The following is a 17,582-nucleotide window of genomic DNA, read 5'->3' as shown; positions in this document are numbered from 1 at the left end:
GAAAAAAATGTTGGTGTCAAGTCGGTCGTCATTAATGGAGATGGAGAGGTCCAGGAAAGGGAGGTAGGTGTCAGAGATGGTCCAGATAAATTTAAGGTCAGGGTGGAATGTGTTGGTGTAGTTGATGAATTGCTCAACCTCCTCTCGAGAGCATGAGGTGGCACCAATGCAGTCATCAATGTAGCGGAGGAAGAGGTGGGGAGTGGTGCCAGTGTGATTATGGAAGATGGACTGTTCTACGTAGCCAACAAAGAGTTGCAGAGTGTTCCGATGGAAGTGGACACCTTTGACACTCTGACTGTGTTTGGGATACACAACTTGGGTGAAGGCAATTGCATAGCCTCACTGCCATTGGGATATCATCAGCCTGTGCAGTTTTTCAGTGGACGATGGAGATTTTGCAAGGTCTACCCGAGGTCACCACTTATCTAGATGACATGCTAATAACAAGAAAGACCAAAAAGGAGAATTTAGGGAACTTAGACATTACCCATAGACATTTCCAGGCTACTGTATGCCTTAGAAAGGAAAAGAAAATAGGCTTTCCAGGCACGCCAAATGATCTACTTCTGCTATTGCGTCAACAAGACCAGGGTACACTCAGAAGATAAAGTGAGGGCCTCGGCTTCTTTGTTCATACCAGAGTTTCAGTCTTTGTTTGGGCTGGTGAATTATTACAGAAGGTTCATACATAACCTGGCCTCCATCCTGGCACCTTTACATCAACTCTTTAAAAAGGGTCAGCCTTGGAAATGGTTGCCTAGCCAAGCCACAGCTTTCAGGGAAGATGAAACAGATGTCCTCCTCTGAGGTGTTGGCACACTATGATCCCAAGCGAGATTTGGTATTGACATGGAATGCCTTCGGGTAGCATTAGCTCATGGGCAGTCCAGTGGAGAGAAATATCTAATAGCATGTGCATCTTGGACTTTGGCTAATGCAGACCAAAAATACACTCAGATAGAGAAGGAAGGTTTGGCAGTCATATCTGGAGTTGGGATGTTGCACCAATGGACATACATTTGTAATAATAATGGACCATAAACCCCAGCTACAGCCACTCAGAGGACAAAACTATGCTGCCCATAGCTTCAGGCCAAACTTGGCAGTGTGCTATAACTCTAAGTTTGTATAATTATAAGTTGGAACATTGTCAGGGAGGCCAAGTAGTGAATGCAGATGCATTCAGCCACCACTCACTGGCAAATACATCAAAGGTGGTACCACCACTGGGAGAGTTCATACTTTGTTAAGTTTTCTGGACACATTTCCAGTCACAGCTGACAATGTCAGACTTTCGATGCAGGAAGATCCGATCTTGGAAAAACTGAAATACCTGGTGGTGATGAGGGAAACCAAAGGACTGTCACAACCAGAATCAAAACATTTTTGCACCCGAGAGACCAGATCACAGTAGAGGCTGGCATTTTATTATGGGGAATGAGTGATTGTCCCAAGCAAAGCTCGCTGCCAAATATTGGCTGAATTTCACCAGGGTCATCCAGGCATTTCCAAAATGAACATGTTGACAAGAAATTATATCGTGGCCAGGATTGGATGCAGACATAGCTGCGCTCAGGGGCAATGCCCAGACTGCCAATAAGGACAAATATAATTGCCAGTAGCTCCCCCATTTGTGGGAATGGCTGGGCAAACCTGCACTTGGTTACTTGTCGACTACACAGCTCCTTTCATGAGCTCAATGTTCCTCGTCATCGTGAATGCCTAGTCAAAATGGCTGGAAGTGTGCAGATTTCATTCATGTAACACTGGGATAATGATAGAAAAATTGCATGCATTTTTTTTGGTTGACATTGTCTCTGTGGACTTCAACAATGCATTCAACAAGATTTTGATTGTAGACTGGTTAGCAAGATTAAATCACATGGAATCCAGGGAGAGCTAGCCGTTTGGATATAAAATTGGCTTGAAGATGGGAGACAGAGTGGTGGCGGAAGGTTGTTTTTTGGACTGGAGTCCTGTGACTAGCAAGGTGCCACAAGAATTGGTGCTGGGTCCACACCTTTTTGTTATTTATGTAAATGATTTGGATATGAATATAAGAAGTGTGGTTAATAATTTTGTAGATGACACTAAAATAGGTGCTATTATGGACAATGAAGAAGATTATCTCTCAGTACAATGGGACCTTGATCAGATGGGCAAGAAGTGGCAGATGGTGTTTAATTTAGATAAATGTGAGGTGCTGTATTTTGGAAAAGCAAATTAGAGCAGGACTTGTACACTAACGGTAAGGTCCTGTGGAGTGTTGCTGAATAAAGAGTCCTTGGAGTGCAGGTTCATAGTTCTTGAAAGTGGAGTTGCAGGTGAAGGAGCATTTGGTATAGAACATAGAACAATATAGCACAGAACAGGCCCTTCTGCCCTCGATGTTGCGCCAAACTGGTATGTTTTCCTTTATTGGTCAGTGCATTGAATATATGAGTTGGGAGGTAAAGGATATTGGTTAGGCCACTTTAGTGCAGGTTCATAGTTCTTGAAAATGGAGTTGCAGGTGAAGGAGCATTTGGTATAGAACATAGAACAATATAGCACAGAACAGGCCCTTCGGCCCTCGATGTTGCGCCAAACTGGTATGTTTTCCTTTATTGGTCAGTGCATTGAATATGAGTTGGGAGGTAAAGGATATTGGTTAGGCCACTTTTGGAATACTGTGTTCAATTCTGGTCTCGCTGCTATATGTAAGATGTTGTGAAACCTGAAAGGATCCAGAAAACGTTTACAAGCATATTGCCATAGTTGGAGGGTTTGGGAGAGGCTGAATATACTGGGGCTATTTTAATTGGAGCATCAGAGGCTGAGCGGTGATCTTCTAGAGGTTTATGGACAGTGTGAATAGCCAAGGTCTTTTTTCCAGGGTAAAGAGTCCAAAACTATAGGGTATAGGTTTAAAGTAAGAGAGAAAATTTAAAAGAGACCCTAACGGGTAGCATTTTCCCCACAGGATGGTACGTATGTGGAATGAACTACCAGAGGAAGTGATAGATGCAGGTACAGTTACAACATTTAAAAGATACTTGGACAGGTAACGAATAAACAAAAGGTTTGGAGGAATATGGGCTAAATCCAGGAAATTGGAACCAGTCTAGTTTAGTAAACCTGGTCGGCATGGATGAGTTGGACGAAAGGGTCTGTTTCAGTGTTGTACAACACTATGACTGTAAGTCAGTGGCTAAAAAGTTAATGGATGCTGTATAGTGTAGGAACCTATAATGTAAGGTTGCCCATTTTAGTGGTGAGAATAGAAAAGCAAAATATTTAAATGGTAAGAGAATGATGTAGTACAACGGGAGCTGGGTATCTTGCACTTAAATTAGAAAGTTAGCAAGCAACTACAGTAAATAATTAGGAATGCATATGCATGTCCTTTTTATTATGGTATAAATTATGGAAGGCTTGCAATACACTTTAGATCACAACGCAAGTACTGTGTACAGTTCTGGTCTCCTTCCTTAAGAATTCCAAGGTTTAAAGGGAACTTTGATTTTAATTTTAACCTGGGAACATGGAATTGATAAATGCCTGAAGAAGGAACGTTTTCATGGCTACAGTAAAAGGGAACTAGCTGAACTGCTCTTGCAAGGAGCCAACACACGCACAGAGTGATGCACTTTTTTGGTGCTGTAACCATTCCATGATGGATGTAGCTTTTAAGGGGCATCTTAAGAATAGAGATTAGTGAAGAGATTGAGCAAAGGAAATCACATAGAAATGAAACGTGAGAATGAATACATATTAACGACATTGCAGTGAAACCAGTGTTATCCAAATTCTTTTTCCTTCTGATTCTGCATTAGACTTGACACAAAACAAGCATTCCATGAGGTGTTAACTCATTGCACAGATCTTTTTAAAGGAATATTTTCATACATATTGGCAAGAAAAATACTGTTTATTGCTACACAAAACATAGAAGGCTTAAACGGAGAGACATGCATAATGGAAATGTCACTGTATGGTACTGCAGTGCACTCAGCAATGCTCTGGGGATATGGATTTGAAGCCCACCATGATAGATGGTGAAATTTAATTCAATAAAACCTGGATTTCTTTTTTTCAAAAAAAGGTCTATCTTAATAGTGACCATTAAACAATTGTCAATTGTCAAAAAAAACTACCTGGTTCATTTAAGTCCTTTTAGGGAAGACAATCTGTTGTCCTTACCTGGTCTGGCCTATATGTGAATCTCGATCCACTGAAAAATGGTTGATTTTTAACTATCCTTTGAAATGGCCTTTGCAAGTCACTCAGTTCAAGGGAATTAAGAATTAAGAATTAACAAACAAAGCTGTAAGTTTTTTAAAAAATCAGAGATTTAGTTTTATTTTTCTTTAGAGGTCTAAGGAATAGTTTTGTCTTTAAATGCAAATTAGATTCAGAAAACAACTTATTAGAATACAACATTAAATATAGTATTTTCTTAAATTAAACTGGAACAGGTGACTAGACCTATAGTTGCCAAAGCTGTGATTTTCCTTTGTGAACTACCTGATAGAGATGGATTAATTGCTTCATGATTGTATATTGACTACCTAGCACATTGCAATCAAGATTGAGCTTTATTGCTATCTAGCAATTCATATTTTTTTCTATTGCAGTAATTGTACTGAAACCTGTAATTAGATATGATCAAGTTCAAAATGACTACTGTTTTCCTGCTCACTAATCATCACTAGATGGGGCTGTTCTGACAAATGCTGTTCAGTTTCACCTCACTATGTTTGGAAAAGCTCCCATATAAATTCTAATTCGCAGAACCTCCTCTTGAGTGAGCCTGTGACTCTAAACAGTTATTCTTGGGTATGGACAGAGTCAGCAGGATTTACTAATTACTTAATTAAAATGTAATGTTACTTTCACAACTGAATTTTTTAAAGTTTAAATACATAGTCACATTGCATGAAAATAGACCCTTTGGTCTAACTTGTCTGCACTAGCCAGACATCCCCAATCTTATCTAGTCCCATTTGCCAGCATTTAGCCTATATCTCTCAAAAAATCTTGTTATCCATGTACCCAACCAGAAGCCTTTTAAATGTTCTAACAATATTTGCTCCCCCCGCTTCTGGCAGCTCGTTCCACACATGCACTACCCTTGCATGAAAAAGATGCCCCTCAGGTCCTTTTTAAATCTTTCTTCTCTTAGCTTAAACCTACACCCTCTAGTATTGGACTCCTCCGCCCTAGAATAAAGACCTTTGCCATTCACCCAATCTAAGCCTCCTATAATTCTCTAAAACTTTCTAACGTCACCCTTCAAAATCTAATGCTCCAGAGAAAATAGCCCCAGCCTATCTAGCCTCTTAAGCCTCTCCCTACAGATCAAACCCTCCAGTCCTGGCAACATCCTTGTCAATCTTTTCTGAACCCTCTCAAGTTTAACAACAACTTTCCTATAAAAGGATGACAGGAATTGTATTCAGTATTCTGGAAGTGGCCTCACCAATGTCTCAACTCTTGACTAATGAAGCCAAGTGTGCCAAACACCACCTTCACAACCCTGTCTACCTGTGACTCCACTTTCAAGGAGTTAAGCACCTGCACCCCTAGGTCTCTTTGTTCGGCAACACTTCCCAGGGCCCAATAACTGTATACGTATTACCCTGGTTTGCCTTACCAAAATGCCTCACATTTATCTCACAATGAAACTCCACCTGCCATCCATTGGCCCATCTTATCAAGGTTCTGTTGTACACTGAGATAATTGTCTTCACTGTCCACCAACCACCTATTTTGGGAGGTAACTGGAATCCTGTATAGTCTAAACCAAATTTGTCTGGCAGGCTCCCTTCCATTAAAGAACACTATGTTTGTACAATTTTATGGTAACTTGATTTCTCTGGTGCCAGTCTACAAAATGCCAGTGTTCAGTTTTATAGTTGGGATTTGACCTAATGACTGTTACCATGTTGATAGCAGTGATTGAATGACATTACTATACCTTAGAGTCAAAGAGTCCTACAGGCCTTTTGGCATAAACTGTATGTGTGTATGTGTACCTACTAGAGAAGTACAAAACTTGACCTACTCTTGGGAAATAAGGCAGGGCACTGAGGTGTCAGTGGGGGAGCATTTTGGGACCAGCAACCATAATTCTATTAATTTTAATATAATGATAGAAAAGGATAGACTGGATCTAAAGGTTGAAGTTCTAAATTGGAGGAAGCCAATTTTGACATTATTAGGCAAGAATTTTCAAAAGTTGGCTGGGGGGGTGGGGGGGAGAAAGATGTTCGCAGGTAAGGGAACAGCTGGAAAATGGGAAGCCTTCAAAAATGAGATAAAAAGAGTCCAGAGACAGTATATTCCTGTTAGGGTGAAAGGCTGGATGATGAGAGAAATTTAGGTTTTGGTTAAGAAAAAGAAGGAAGCATATGTCAGATATGGACAGCAAAGATCAAGTGAATCCTTAGAGTATAAAGGCAGTAGGAATATACTGAAGAGTAGGGCAGAAAGGGGACATGAGATAACTTTGGCAAGTAGGGTTAAGGAGCATTCAAAGGGATTTTATAAATACATTAATGACAAAGGGTAACTAGGGATAGAATAGGGCCTCTCAAAGTTCAGCAAGGTATTTGGAAAAGCAAATCAGGGCAGGACTTATACTCTTAATGGTAGGGTCCTGGGGAATGTGCTGAACAAAGACACCTTGGAGTGCAGGTTCATAGGTCCTTGAAAGTGGAGTAGCAGGTAGATAGAATAGTGAAGAAGGCATTTGGTATGCTTTCCTTTATTGGTCAGAGTATTGAGTACAGGAGTTGGGAGGTCATGTTGCAGCCATACAGGACATTGGTTAGGCAACTGTATATTGCATGCATTACTGGTCTCCTTCCTATCGGAAAGATGTTGTGAAACTTGAAAGGGTTCAGAAAAGTATTACAAGGATGATGCCAGGGTTGGAGGATGTGAGCTATAGGGAGAGGCTGAACAGGCTGGGGCTGTTTTCCCTGGAGCATTGGAGGCTGAGGGGTGACCTTATAGAGGTTTACAAAATCATGAGGGGCATGGATAGGGTAAATAAGCAAAGTCTTTTCCCTGGTGTCGGGGAGTCTAGAACTAGAGAGCATCGGTTTAGAGTGAAAGAGGAAAGATTTTAACACAGAGTTGTGCGTGTGTGGAATGAGCTGCCAGAGGAAGTGTTGCTGGCTGATATGGTTGGAGGGAAAAACTAATAAGGTAGTTAATGGTCTCTGTCTGAATTCACTGAAATTGCCAGGACTTGTTGCATCTCAATCACTTTTCTTCAGGTACTTTCACTTGCTTGCACAAAGTACAGACTGACTGGTTCACAACTTGTAAAGTCTCTGACTTTTTGGTTAAACCAACAGCTTTCAGCAATTGGTGATGGAAATGGGTATTCTTCAGGCTTTAGATATATTATATTGCAGAGAAAAGGACAACACCTCTGTTCCCAGAGGTCAGAAAGGTTCTACCCATTTTATTCACATCTATAACTGTTCACCTACCTGAGAACAAATCATATGGTGATTGGCCAGCAGAAAGCCTTTGTTGTCAAAACCTTGTTATTATTCCACAGACCAATTAGCTACTTGTTGCCAGACAAATCTCCTTTTAGTGCAAACCTCCTGGCACCAATCCCACCCAAAGTAACCTCCCCTGCTGCTTTAGCAAGCAGCAGTGTAAAAAGCACTTACAGTGAGCATTGGTAGGTAGCTTGCTTCAAAAAACATAATATTTCATTTCACAATCCTTAATTTTTGAAATAGCACTTTTCCTATTAGAATCTACAGTGAAAAAGATGGAAAAATAAGATATGGTTTTCCCATTATAAATATCCTCTTTTGGCTGCAAGCAATCCATTAGGGCCCCTTAGAAATTATTATGTAGTGACTTAAAGTGCATAAAATATGAAAAATTTGAAATCTCTCTAATGAAATAGCTTTTATTTATATCACACTTTGCATCTCCTTGGGTTGCTCATTAATCAATGTTGCCAAAGGGCTGCCAACTGGTTATTTATCTCATTCCTGTTTGTAGGATCTTGATGAAAACAAGTTGATTGTGTTTCCCGATATTCAAACAATAATTGCAATTCAAAACTGAAACATTTTTGAATGTCGTGCAGAAATGAAAGAGGGTGGTTAATGTATCAACTTTGTTTTTACAGCCTTCAGTCTACATTGTTATTGCCTAGCTTGGGCATAAAGTGGTAATTGTTGAGTTAAAAAATTGAAACTCCGTGAAATGCTTTCTTGTCGGTATGCATGCTTCATTTACCAGGTAACTGTAAGATTTTGACATTTTGTCTCTGAGGGAGAAGAAACCATTTTCTTGCATATTCTGTTCCATTTTTGACAAATCTATGTCAAAGAATCTTCTTTCTTCAATAGGCAATAAAAATTATGAAAATGGCGCTGAAGAAATATGGCAGCTATGAGAAGTTTGAACAAGCAACAGGGGGAAACCTGCTCACCAAGAGCCGCATCTGGTTTTATGTGAAGAAATACATGGAAAGGGAAGACTGCCTTGGTGATGTAAGCAACAAGATCAAGGGCTGACATTTATAGATATAGTTACGCAATGCTAATTTGTGTGAATGTTGTTTTTCTGTACGGACCAAAAACTGTAAACTGAAAATAGTGTTGTCGAGGAATGGATTAAGTAAGCAGTAATGGGTATTGTATCTGAAGTGCAATGTCATTGATACAGGACTATTATAAACATAGAAAATAGATGTAGGAACAGGGCATTCATTGTCATTCATTTTGATCATGGCTAATTCTCTATCTTAATACCATACTTCTGCTCGCTCACTCATACTCCTTGACACCCCTAACCTCTAGAAATGTATTTATCTATTAAATATTTTTAGTATTTTGGCCTCCAATTCCTTTGGTGGCAGAAAGTTCTGCATGTTCACCACCAGGTGAATGAAGAAATTTCTCCTTCCAGTCCAAAATGGCTCAAACGTATCATGAAATTGTAACTGTTGTTTTGGATTTCCTGGCCAGGGGAAATATCATCCAGCTCTAAAGAAAGTTTGAGACCCTTCTCATTTCTTCTAAACTCCTAATCTGTTTTCAGAAACAAACCATCTATCACAGGAATCAATCTGGTGAATCTTTGCTGCACTCCTTCTATGAAAAACTGCACACCATACTCCAGATGTGGTCTCACCAAGGTTCTGCTTGGCTGCAGTAAGACTTTCTCATGCCCTACTCAAGTCCTCTTGCAATGAACACTGACATACCATTTGTTTTCCTAACTGCTTCCTGCACCTCCATTTTTAAATTTGATTTGATTCATTATTGTCACATGTACAAGATACAGTGAAGAATATTGTTTTGTGTGCTAACCAGCCAAATCTTACATATGTAAACAGGGTAATAGAGTAGATTGCAGAATATGGTGTTGCAGCTACAGTCACCACATTCCACTGCTTGGCCCAATACATGTGTTACATTATGATTCACACATGTATTGGGACATAATTTTACACCACACAGGGTAATAGAGTAGATTGCAGAATATGGTGTTGCAGCTACAGAGAAGGTGTAGAGAAAGATGAATGCGAATGTATGAAGGGTCTGTTCATAAATCTGATGATAGTGGGGAAGAAGCTGTTCTTGAATCTGTTGGTCCATGTTTTCAAACCTTTGTATTTTTTGCCAAATGGAAGAGAGACTAACCGGGGTTAGAGTGGTCTTTGATTATATTGGCTACTTTCCTGAGGAAGTGGGAAGTGTAGCAGAAGACGATGGAAGGCTCATTTTCATGACGTACTGGGCTGTGTTCACAAGTCTCTCTAATTTCTTGTATTCATGGGCAGAGCAGTTGCCATTACCAAGCTGTGATGCATCCAGATAGGATGCTTTCAATGATGCGTCTATAAAAATTGTAAGAATCATTATGGACATGCTGAATTTTCTTAGCCTTCTGAGAAAGTGTACAGGAATACCCAGATCCCTTTGTACATCAACACTTCCCAGTCTACTACTATTTAAATAATATGCAGCCATTGAAATAGACAACATCACTCTTATCCACATCATTCTGTTTCTGCTGTTCATTTGCCCACTCACTCAACTTGTCTAAATTGCTGTAGGCTTTTTAAATCCCCACCACCACTCTCAATCCTACCTAGTTTTGTGTCATCAGCATATCCGGAAATATTACATTTGATTTCCTCATCCAATTCTCAGCTACTCACAACATGTTTATATCAAAGAGCCAAGCACTGATCCCTGCAGTATCACACTTGTACTAAGGAAAAAACTCTTCATTCCTTGACTTTGGTTGACTTTATCTCAAAATTTGGCTAAGCATTAATTTCACAGTGGGTGTCTCTCGATGAGCTCTAGTGAGTTTTCTAGTGCAGTTTTATGTTGCTCACCCCTTATGTATGGACCACACCTCCAAGGGGCTTTTCCCTCTACCTTGCATTCACCAGCAGCAGAAGTGCTCACTGTTGCTGGAACCTTCTGTGTTTGCTGCTGCTGGCAACTATTTAAATTCCAGCTGTGCACCAGTTCAAACATTTGGTTTTCAGGAGGAGCCAGTCAGAGTTGCATTATGTGAAGAATTTCCCCACAGATAGCCGATAGCACCTTGCTTTGCCAACAGGGATCTGGATGTCCTGGTAGATGGTTATTTCACAAGAAGATGGTCCTCTTTTGTCAGAACTGCCGGAGGTGACTAGAGCAACAGCCTTTATCATTGCCACATGTGTCAGTGTGGTGTCCATGGCCCCAAGAAATGTGCAGCAAAGCTGTAGACAGCTCAGTGACCTTCTGCACTTCACAAAAACTTCACCACCACCACCATCTCTCTGGGACCTTACACTCACTCTAATTCTGCTCTTGCAATACCTCCTTTCATGCAACATCTTCTCGCAAATGCTCTTAACCACCTCATTACAAACCTTGTATGCCTCTGCACTTCCTTCTCACTCACTTGGGACACCTTTCCCGCATCAATGTTAATAGCTGTGCCAGCTACTCCAATCTCACTCACTCCCTCTTTTTGTTTCAATCCGGGACAGAATGGTCCACAATAAGTCAGAAAGGGCCAAGCCTAGTGATGAGGTGTCCACGTTCACCCCTCCAAGAGGATAAATACCTTGCCTTAATGGGAGAGAACCATGGCCACACATGCAGGGATGCTGAGACCTCCATGTTCCAGCCATCAAATAAGATTCATTCCTATATAATACGCTACTCTCCCATTGCAACCGCGGCAAATACATTCTCAACATGCCTAATCTCCAGTCCTATTTTGTGACTCCCTTCCTTTCTGGATTATTTATGCATGGTGGCATTTATATAGTCTCCAGTATGGAGAGACCAGTCCCTCTGTCTTCCACCTCTGAGGAAGAGGTCACAGACCTCTCAGAGCAAGCACTGGCAAGAATGTTTCCTGCAGCCTCCACCAGCTCAGATACTGACACCTCGATTGGTACTTTATCTAGCTTAGTGTCAGGAATACATTTGGTGAGCATTTCACTGGCACGTCTTCACAGGTGGCTGGCAATGATTGATTGCTCAGTCCCAAGCAGAGAGGACCCTATGGTGTTAGCTATTAACAACGTCATTAAAATTCACAAAAAGCTACAGGATCAACAAGAAGCTTAGTTGGAGAAGCTTACAAAACTGGATAAATGTTTAGAGTAGCAATGCAAACCATCCTGGCTCCAGCATGCGTATGTCAGCTATCTCTATGGCCAGGTTGGAGTTTTCATGCACAGCCAGGTCCAGCAGAATGCTCATTGGCTGGTGGAGATGCATGCAGACTCCATCACTTTAACCATTGGTAGTCCATATCAATGGTGAGACAGCAAGAGACATGGGACTACGACCTTCCTCTAGGTGTCCCTTCCTCATAAGGGTGATGCCAATAGTCACCCAGCTGGAGGAAGAACCACACACATGCTATCCAGAAACATCCTCTCAGGATGCTCCAGAGATCTGCAGTCCTTCAACCTCCATCCTGCCTGTGACCCTCAGCCCGATGGAGTTCAAGCTGAGGAGGGTGAGGCTACATCTGGCCAGTGCACAATCAGCATGTCTGGTACTTCTGGATGTGAATGGCACCTTGGAGTGGTCTGCCCACACCTTTCAATGCTGACAGGCTCCAAAGTGAGGCAGTCTACATCCACCCCAGCTGCAGACTCCTAGACAACTCATAAACACAGAAGAAAGGCAGGGAAAATGAAAGTCTTCTGAGGATACATTAGTGGCACATTTGCAAAGATAGTGGTATTTATGTTATTACTTGTCTGATTAACTGTCATTTTAGCTGCACATACAAGAATGAAGCTACAGAAGATCCGCATCCTTAACATCATATAATGTTAGAAACCTGTGAAGGAATGCTACTCTTATCTTACATCTTATCATTGTTGAATGTGGGAGCATCAGAAGTAGTAAAGCCTTCAATCAGATGTTAATATTAACTTATATAAAACAGCAGGAAAAGTTGAAGTAAGAAGGAAAAAACTTTTCATTGCTTTTGATACTAAATGGGCTACTTGCCTTTTGAACAGTCATAAATTTACAGTATATGAATACTGATTTCATTGAAATCAGATCTATTGGTTAAGAACCAGTTAAGTTCTTTTTGGCTTGTTGCACTGCTCTATGATAGTGAGAATGATGTTTCTCCTGGTTAGTGGTGTTGTCATTTTCGTAAGATTACCATTCTCCCAGCTCTTCAGCGTTCATCACTTCCCTTCTTTGCCTGTTATAGTTGTGTGGAGCACTCATGCTAGGATTATGTGGCACACTGTCCAGCGTGGATACCAATTCCACTCCCAGATGATTCCACAGTTTGGAATCTTATCTCATGTATGCCTGTCATCTGCTCCCCAATGCCCCTGGTGGAAGAATGGGCTGCAATGTGTCTATGCTTGCAGGTTACCTCATGGTCTCAGAGCAGTCTTGTCTGCCACCAACATTCATGTAAGGCATCCAGCCCTTGAAATGAAGCAGGAACATGAGAGTTATCCTTGATTGTGGCATCTTCTAGGGTATCTAATGCAAACTTGTAAGATGTGGTTGCGATGATTGCAGCTGATTTGGACATTGACCAAATGGAAAATCTTTCTATGATTAAAGTTAGTCTAAAATGGACTGTACTTGGGAGAAACTAGCTATGTTGATGAAATCTACTGCCTTGGCTGTAACACTGACCTTGTTACAGGAAAAAGGAGATGAAGTGGCTTGATGTTAAATTGCATTGATAATAACCTTTCATGTGTTTGTGTGTTGAGAGAGCTATACAGGTTCCAAATGGAGAGTTGGAAGTAGCCAGTCACAGACACAGTAAGTGTAGCTATCACCTTGACAACCACTGGGAAAGGATGGTCATTGAGATCCTTTCAGATCACATGTCCTGCTAAAGCAGATATTCCTAATCTCTGACAGTTCCTGGGATCTCCTCACTTAGTGACAGCACTGCACCACCCTTATTTGGAGAAATTGACATTGAGGACATAAGACTCTGGGCCTTTTGTACTCCCTCTACATCCTGAGGAGAGATCTCAATGTGGAGGCTGTTTGGCGGCTGCTGGCATGTTTGTTCCTCCTCAACTTCTCTGGGCCTTTGTGCATTGCCCACAGTGACAATAACACCTGCTGTGGCTGTATCCTTTGGTAACAGCTCCAGAAAGGAAATGTCAGAAACAAAACGTTTAATAACATGAGTAGTCATCACTCACAGCAGACATAAATTAGATCACCAAAGTCCTTGACACACTGGGACATGAAAGGCTCTGACAAGTAGTGCCATGGGATGCCTCTATGTGGACTTTTTAACTTAGGCCTTATTTTGATGTATACATCACAAGCCATTTCATGGAAGTATAGTTGGAGATTGTAAATGCACTAGCTTAAATGAAACCTTAACACCACCTCAACCCCATATCAACCAAGAAGGCAGCATTGAGTAAAAGAGCATGTTGATTTAGTTCCAGTTCAAGCTGATAGGAAATCAGCTCTGCTACATTTTATGCAGTTAATGATAAATTTAGGAATGTCTTTGGAAACTGTGGACCTCGGGTGACTCTTTAAGGTTACCTGGGTAACTTGGATCCTCTAGGAGAAAGTGAGGACTGCAGATGCTGGAGATCAGAGCTTAAAAATGTATTGCTGGAAAAGCGCAGCAGGTCAGGCAGCATCAAAGGCTTAGGAGAATCGACGTTTCGGGCATAAGCCTTCTTCCAGCAACATATTTTTAAGCTCTAACTTGGATCCTCACAGATATTACTATGATTAGCATGTGACTAATGACATGATCAAGGTTGGTTGAGGCTGTGATTTTTATTCATCAAAGCCAGCGACTGCACACGGACCAGGTGAAGAATTGTGTGATTACTGACAAAAATCACACAACACCAGGTTATAGTCCAACAGGTTTATTTGGAGGCAGCGGCTTTCGAAGCGTTGCTTCTTCGTCAGATGGTGGTGGAACAGAATCATAAGATACAGGATTTATAGCAACATGATTGCAGTGTCATGGAATTTAATATTAAACAAATTTAGATTAAGTCTTTCATTTTTTAGAATGACCATGTTAGTTTTGGTTCTTTGTATGTAAATCCCAGAACTTTTTTAAAATTACTTTCTCAAGATATTTTTAACAATAGGTGCCATCTCAGCTTAGAAAATGCATTGATGGGGTAAGGTCTGCCTGTGTCCCAGTGTACAGAATCTTATATGGATTTATGCAGTTTTTTGAGCAAAATAAAATGTAATTCTGCAAGTACAAATTCACCCCACAAACTTTTATGTATGTGCATGCAGAGCAGACAGAGTGTGTGTGTGAATGTGGGGGTGTGAATGTTTGTGAGAGAGTGTGCAGATGTATTTGTGTGAGTGTAATGTGGTATATGTCTGAGAGAGGGTGAGTGTGGATTGTCTCTGTCTGAGCATATGAGAGAGGGTCTGCGTGAGTGTGTGTGTGTTTATGTGAAAGAGAGTATATAGTGCAGTAGGGTCACCTGCAGTGTCTCAAGAACCCAAGGTCCCGGTTGAGGCCATTCCCATGGGTTCTGAACTTGGCTATCAGCCTCTGCTCGGCTACTTTGCGTTGTTGCCTGTCCCAAAGTCCACCTTGAGGGATGGTCAGCTGAAGGTCCGAGGCTGAATGTCCTGGACTGCTGAAGTGTTCCCTGTCTGGGAACCTGTTGGACTATAACCTGATGTTGTCATTTTTAACTTTGTCCACCCCAGTCTAACACTGGCACCTCCGAATTGTGATTACTGATGTGTTTAACCAAAGTGCCTGGTTAGTGCAATTGTCCCCAGAAGAACATCACATCAATCATAGGTACAACCCCTTCCCTCAAAGAAGAAAAGTACACTTACTCTGCATAAAGGAGGTGGCAGTTATTATTTAAATACCTGAAATCCCTTGTGCAAGTAAGATGCTGATTAGTGTAGCTCCAAAGTGACTCCCAACAGTTCCATATAAGAAAAAGATTTTATGCATTGACAGTCAGTAAGGAGCATGATCATTGAGAGTACAGATTTCAACTGAGTGAGATTAGGGCAGAGTGAGCACATCTGGGAATTTGGGGTACTGAGCTTTCAGTAAAGCTCACTGTAAGTAGTCTCTCCAAATCAAGAGGTGAGTGAGAGAGGGTAAAAGGCATGAATCGTGAGTCCTACATGCACTGAGTCAAGCGATGTGGTGACATTAGAACCATGATGTAATGTCAGTGCAGGGTAAATATCTGTTTGGTGAGAGGAATTAGACAATATTTATTCTGGCATTTAAAGGGTAAGTAAGGTCTTTTCACTTAGTGTTTAGGTCTCTGATCTTTTTTTCTCTTTTCAAAATAGTTTGTTCAATATTGGATTAGTATTTACAGTATAAAGAGCAAGGATTTTACAATAATTAATAAATTAAATAAAATACAATGGTGATGGCAGGAAATGCTGCAGCATGTGGAAGCTGCTGGATACTAAGGTAATCGAGAGTGAACACCTCTGCAGAAAGTATTTACAGCTTCAGGAACTGGAGTTTGAGCTGTGGACATTGCACACATCAGAGATAGGGAAGACCGGGACAGTTGGTCGCACACAGAGAACATTACAGCGCAGTACAGGACTGTCGGCCCTTGATGTTGTGCCGACCTGTGGAACCAATCTGAAGCCCATCTATCCTACACAATTCCATTTTCATCCAATGACCATTTAAATGCCCTTCAAATTGGTGACACCACTACTATTGCAGGCAGTGCGTTCCACACCCCTACTACTCTCTGAATAAAGAAACTACCTCTGACATTGGTGGCATGGTGGCTCAGTGGTTAGCACAGCTGCTTCACAGCGCCAGGGACCCGGGTTCAATTCCCGCCTCGGGCAACTGTCTGTGTGGAGTTTGCACATTCTCCCAGTGTCTGCATGGGTTACTTTGGGTGCTCCGGTTTCCTCCCACAGTCCAAAGATGTGCAGGTCAGGTGAATTGGCCATGCTAAGTTGCCTGTAGTGTTAGGTGCATTAGGGGCGAATGTAGGGGAATGGGTCTGGGTGGGTTGCTTTTCGGAGGGTCGGTGTGGACTTGTTGGGCAGAAGGGCCTGTTTCCACACTGTAGGGAATCTAATCAGGTGAATTGGCCATGCTAAGTTGCCTGTAGTGTTAGGTGCATTAGTCAGGGGCGAATGTAGGGGAATGGGTCTGGGTGGATTGCTTTTCGGAGGGTCGGTGTGGACTTGTTTGGCAGAAGGGCCTGTTTCCACACTGTAGGGAATCTAATCTTAAATCTAATCTAATCTGTTCTATATCTATTACGCCTCAATTTAAATCTATGTCCCCTCATGCTAGCCATCACCATCCGAGGAAAAAAGCTCTCACTGTCTACCCTATCGAACCTTCTGATTATCTTATATGTCTCAATTAAGTTACCTCTCAATCATCTTCTCTCTAACGAAAACAACCTTAAGTCCCTCAACCTTTCCTCATAAGATCTCTCCTGACCTGGCAACATCCGAGCAAAATTCCTCTGAATCCTTTCCAAAGCTTCCGATAATGCGGTGACCAGAACTGCACAGTACTCCCAAGTGTGGCCACGCCAGAGTTTTGTACACCTGCAGCATGACCTCGTGGCTCCAAATTCAATCCCTCTACCAATAAAAGTGAATATACCATATGCCTTCTTGACAACCTTGTCAACCTGAGTGGCAACTTTCAGGGATCGATGTGCATGGACACCGAGATCTCTCTGCTCATCTACACCACCAAGAATCTTATCATTAGCCCAGTAGCCTTTTTATTCCTGTTACTCCTTCCAAAGTGATTCACCTCACATTTTTCTGCATTAAACTTCATTTGCCACCTCTCAGCTCTGCTGTGCAGCTTATCAATGTCCTTCTAACCTGCAACATCCTTCAGCACTATCCACAACTCCACTGACCTTCGTGTCATCTGCAAATTTACTAACCCATCCTTCTATGCCTTCATCTCGGTCATTTATAAAAATGACAAACGGTAGTGGCCCCAAAACAGATCCTTGTGGTACACCACTAATAACTGAACTTCAGGATGAACATTTCACATCAACCACCATCCTCTGCCTTCTTTCAGCTAGCCAACTTCTGGTC

The 17,582-nt window shown here is 41.6% G+C and overlaps 1 protein-coding gene across 2 annotated transcripts in view; it reads left to right on the top strand.

Moving 5' to 3' along the window:
* Positions 1–17,582, top strand: part of LOC122564397 (uncharacterized protein KIAA0895-like) — a 43,750-nt gene that overhangs the window by 10,458 nt on the left and 15,710 nt on the right. For both annotated transcript variants that reach the window (XM_043719196.1, XM_043719198.1), the window contains one exon: positions 8,373–8,516. In XM_043719196.1, coding sequence (XP_043575131.1) covers positions 8,373–8,516 — 144 coding nt within the window. The remainder of the gene's footprint in view (positions 1–8,372; positions 8,517–17,582) is intronic.

This window comes from Chiloscyllium plagiosum, chromosome 29 (assembly GCF_004010195.1).
Source record: "Chiloscyllium plagiosum isolate BGI_BamShark_2017 chromosome 29, ASM401019v2, whole genome shotgun sequence".
Lineage (NCBI taxonomy): Eukaryota > Metazoa > Chordata > Chondrichthyes > Orectolobiformes > Hemiscylliidae > Chiloscyllium > Chiloscyllium plagiosum.
Note: the sequence above shows the minus strand (reverse complement) of the source record. Positions and strands in the feature narration are given on the sequence as shown.